This window comes from Aegilops tauschii, chromosome 3, assembly GCF_002575655.3.
Source record: "Aegilops tauschii subsp. strangulata cultivar AL8/78 chromosome 3, Aet v6.0, whole genome shotgun sequence".
Classification (NCBI taxonomy): Eukaryota; Viridiplantae; Streptophyta; class Magnoliopsida; order Poales; family Poaceae; genus Aegilops; species Aegilops tauschii.
This window is the reverse complement of record NC_053037.3, coordinates 612,379,357-612,382,388: the sequence shown is the minus strand read 5'-3', so window position 1 is coordinate 612,382,388 and position 3,032 is coordinate 612,379,357. Positions and strand designations below refer to the sequence as shown.

The 3,032-nt window shown below is 53.4% G+C and overlaps 1 protein-coding gene across 1 annotated transcript; it reads right to left on the bottom strand.

Moving 5' to 3' along the window:
• Positions 1-933: 933 nt before the first annotated feature.
• LOC109758398 (uncharacterized) lies at positions 934-2,561 on the bottom strand. The gene is made up of 3 exons (XM_020317248.3): positions 2,190-2,561; positions 1,911-2,090; positions 934-1,797 (listed from the first exon to the last, which is right to left on the bottom strand). The coding sequence occupies exons 1-3, from the start codon at positions 2,358-2,360 to the stop codon at positions 1,180-1,182; spliced, it is 969 nt and encodes a 322-aa protein (XP_020172837.1). The 5' UTR covers positions 2,361-2,561; the 3' UTR covers positions 934-1,179.
• Between the last annotated feature and the right edge of the window lie 471 nt (positions 2,562-3,032).

The window sequence follows — 3,032 nt, the reverse complement described above, 5'->3', positions numbered from 1 at the left end:
GATTGTTCATCGATAAAGCCGCTTCCGGCTGGGTTGCACTGTCTTAGCCTCTGCACCGTAGAAATCGATTGAAAAATGTGTTGCATAATAGGCAACCCATAAACATAAGTTGGCTCATATAGAAAAACATGTGTTCTTTTTAAGAGAGTACAGACGCACACATTTGTACATATGTACATATACTCATTCATATGTACATATAGTCACATTCATATGTACATATAGTGAGAGCACGTGCGTCGTCATAATTTCATATGTATATATACTCATCCATACCACATGTATATAGTCATCCATATGAATGAGTGCACGTGCCCCATAATTTCATATGTATATATACTCATCCATACGAACGAGTGCACGTGCACCATAATTTATATCTATAAGCACCTCCAATAGATTGAGCATACACATCATCCTGACTCCTTCGTAGTTCACCAAGAGCTGTAGCCATAGCAATAGTACGAACAAAAATTAAAATCAATGCATATCAATGCACATAGCCATAAAGACTAAAATAAATCCAGAAAATATTAGCCCTAATATCAAGTCTAGACTTGGACCAAATCTAAACTCTGATAGGCTTGGGATATAAATCCAAGAATATACAAAGCCTTAGCCCTAATATCAAGTCCAGACTTAGTCTAGGACTTCAATTCTGATGGGCAGTCTTAGGACTTAAATTCTGATGGGCAGTCTGATAGACATTAGATACCACTATCCTTCTAACCCTTTTTGCAAAACCAATACCACTATCCTTCTAACCATTCAATAACATGTTTCTTTTTGCAAAACCAACCACATGTTGGTTACAAATGTGTTGCATAATAGAAAACCACAAAAATCAGGCGAGGAGAACTTATCAAACACTCATAATTAATCATAGCATTACAGTTTTAGCGTTTTATTTCAAGAAAAAAGGACACAATAATATTATTCAAAGCCACGATGTTAGTGTGTTATTTGAATCTGAGAAGGACAATACACGTATTCGTGGGCAGATCCTACGTTTTTACATGCTCAAGTTTAGGAGAACGGAATGAAGTTTTTCTTTTTTACTATAACGACTCGCACAGCTTCAGAAAACAGAGGCGGCTGCAGCACGGATAGACAGAGACAGGCTCGAGAACCGGAGCCGCGGATACACAGGGATGCCCTCTGCGGTGCCACCTCATGCCGTCAAACGGGCACCGCGGCAGCGAGCCACGCGATGGCGGGGCCGGCGAGGCGCGCGGCGCGCGGGACGACGGCCCGCGCAACGCCCGGCAGCATCGGGTAGGTGAGCACGCCCAGCAGGAACCAGTTGAGGCTCAGCAGCGCCACGGCGCCGTCGGAGGCCGCCGACGCCGGAGGCAGGACGCGGTGGTCTGCGGGCGCCCGGAAGAGGCGCGACACGCTGCACATGGACATGGCCACCACGCCGACGAGCCCCGCGAGGAGCGGCAGGCACGGCGCGTCCGCCGACCACGCGATCCCTCCCACCGCCAGCGACATGCCCAGGCTGAACAGGCTCCGCCGCCGCGCCGTCGCCCGCAACAGCTGATCCCGCGCCTCCGACGGTGGGAAGGCGTCGAGGTCGCCGGGTCTGAAGACGACCGGCTGGTCCCTCTGCGCTGGCGCGTCTTCTTCCTCTTCTTCTTGGCCTTCCCATGCCCTCGTTTCGCCAGGCTTCTTCTTGCCGCCGCCATTTCCGGCCACCGCCACCGTCGCCGCCGTGGCCGTGGCCGCCGCCTTGTCCCACACGGACTTGCCCCTCTGCTCCTTGAGCCGCATGTTCTCCTTCTTGAGCGCCTTGAGCTGCATGCCGACCGAGCAGGCACAAACGCCAGGCACAAAATTAGTGTACCACACCCCTTTCTCTGCTCTGCATCCCCCCAATGGCGAATCGACGGATTCGGCTCTGCTCATACCTGGCTCTCGAGGAGGTCGATCCGGGCGAAGGCCTCCTCGTTCTCCTCCTCCATCTCGTCGAGGATGCCCTCCATGGTCGCGTTCTCCTTGAGCGCCGTCCGCAGCCGCTGCTCCAGGTCCCTGTTCTCCCACACCACCCGCTCCATCTGCCCCTGCATCTCCCCCACCAGCCGCTCCAGCTGCCCCAAAAAGAAGAAAACCGCAAGAATCAGAGCTAGCCGAGCGAGGGCGGACCAGCCGGCGAAGGGCGGACGGCGGACGGCGGCTTAGTTGGTCACCTTGCGCTCCCTGTCGGCGGCGGCGAGGAGGCGCACGGGGAAGGTGAGGAAGGTGACGGCCCACACCATGGCGTCGCAGAAGAGGAGCATCGGGAGCCGGACGGCGGCCACGGCCAGGAGCCGGAACGCACGAACGCCGCACGCCGCGACGGAGCAAGACGAAGAAAGCATGCGCAAAGGAGGATCTCAGCTCTGCTCAGGTCAGGTCGGGCGCCACCATTCTCTGCCAGACTGCCACTCTCCCCTACCTAGCTGGTCAACTACTCTCGCCACTCTTGCTACCTCCGGCGAAAAAGATAAGCACTGCCACGCACGCCGGCCGTGTCGTGGAGCAAGGAGAGGGGTGCTGGGTGGAACTGGAGATGGATTTGGTTGAGAGTTCCATGCTGGGGACAGAGGCTGAGTGAGAAGTCAGGGCGTGCCGCGCTGTCGGTTGGGGCGACACGTGCGCCTCGGGTGGCTGCACACGTGCGCCTTGCGCTGTCGCGGCCCGCCGCGTCACCGCGCCGAGCGGTCGTTACCATCCCTATCCGTAGCGAGACGTGGTTGTCTAATGATCTTTTTTTTTTTTGCGTAAAATCCCCTAATGATCTGGTTTATTGTTTTTCATCAATTTGAACAGAGCGTTGCTACTTCCACTTAGCACGTTGTACTGGAAACTTGCTAGAGGCGGAGTTGGTGGTTTACAGCGTTTTGTGAGACTGTAGTTTCTTTTCTTGTTGTGGCGTGGGTGGGCTAATGGTGATGTTCGCACTACTGTTGGCTTCTTGTAATCAAATTCTCCCTTCTATAAAATTATATTTTATGATACGCAATTTGCGTATTCTCGAAAAAAAACACGTT

Coding starts and splice junctions, on each gene's coding strand:
- LOC109758398 (XM_020317248.3), bottom strand. CDS start 2,360: ATGCTTTCTTCGTCTTGCTCCGTCGCGGCGTGCGGCGTTCGTGCGTTC. Junction 2,091..2,189: donor CCGCCGACAGGGAGCGCAAG/GTGACCAACTAA, acceptor TTTTTGGGGCAG/CTGGAGCGGCTGGTGGGGGA. Junction 1,798..1,910: donor TCGACCTCCTCGAGAGCCAG/GTATGAGCAGAG, acceptor GTCGGCATGCAG/CTCAAGGCGCTCAAGAAGGA.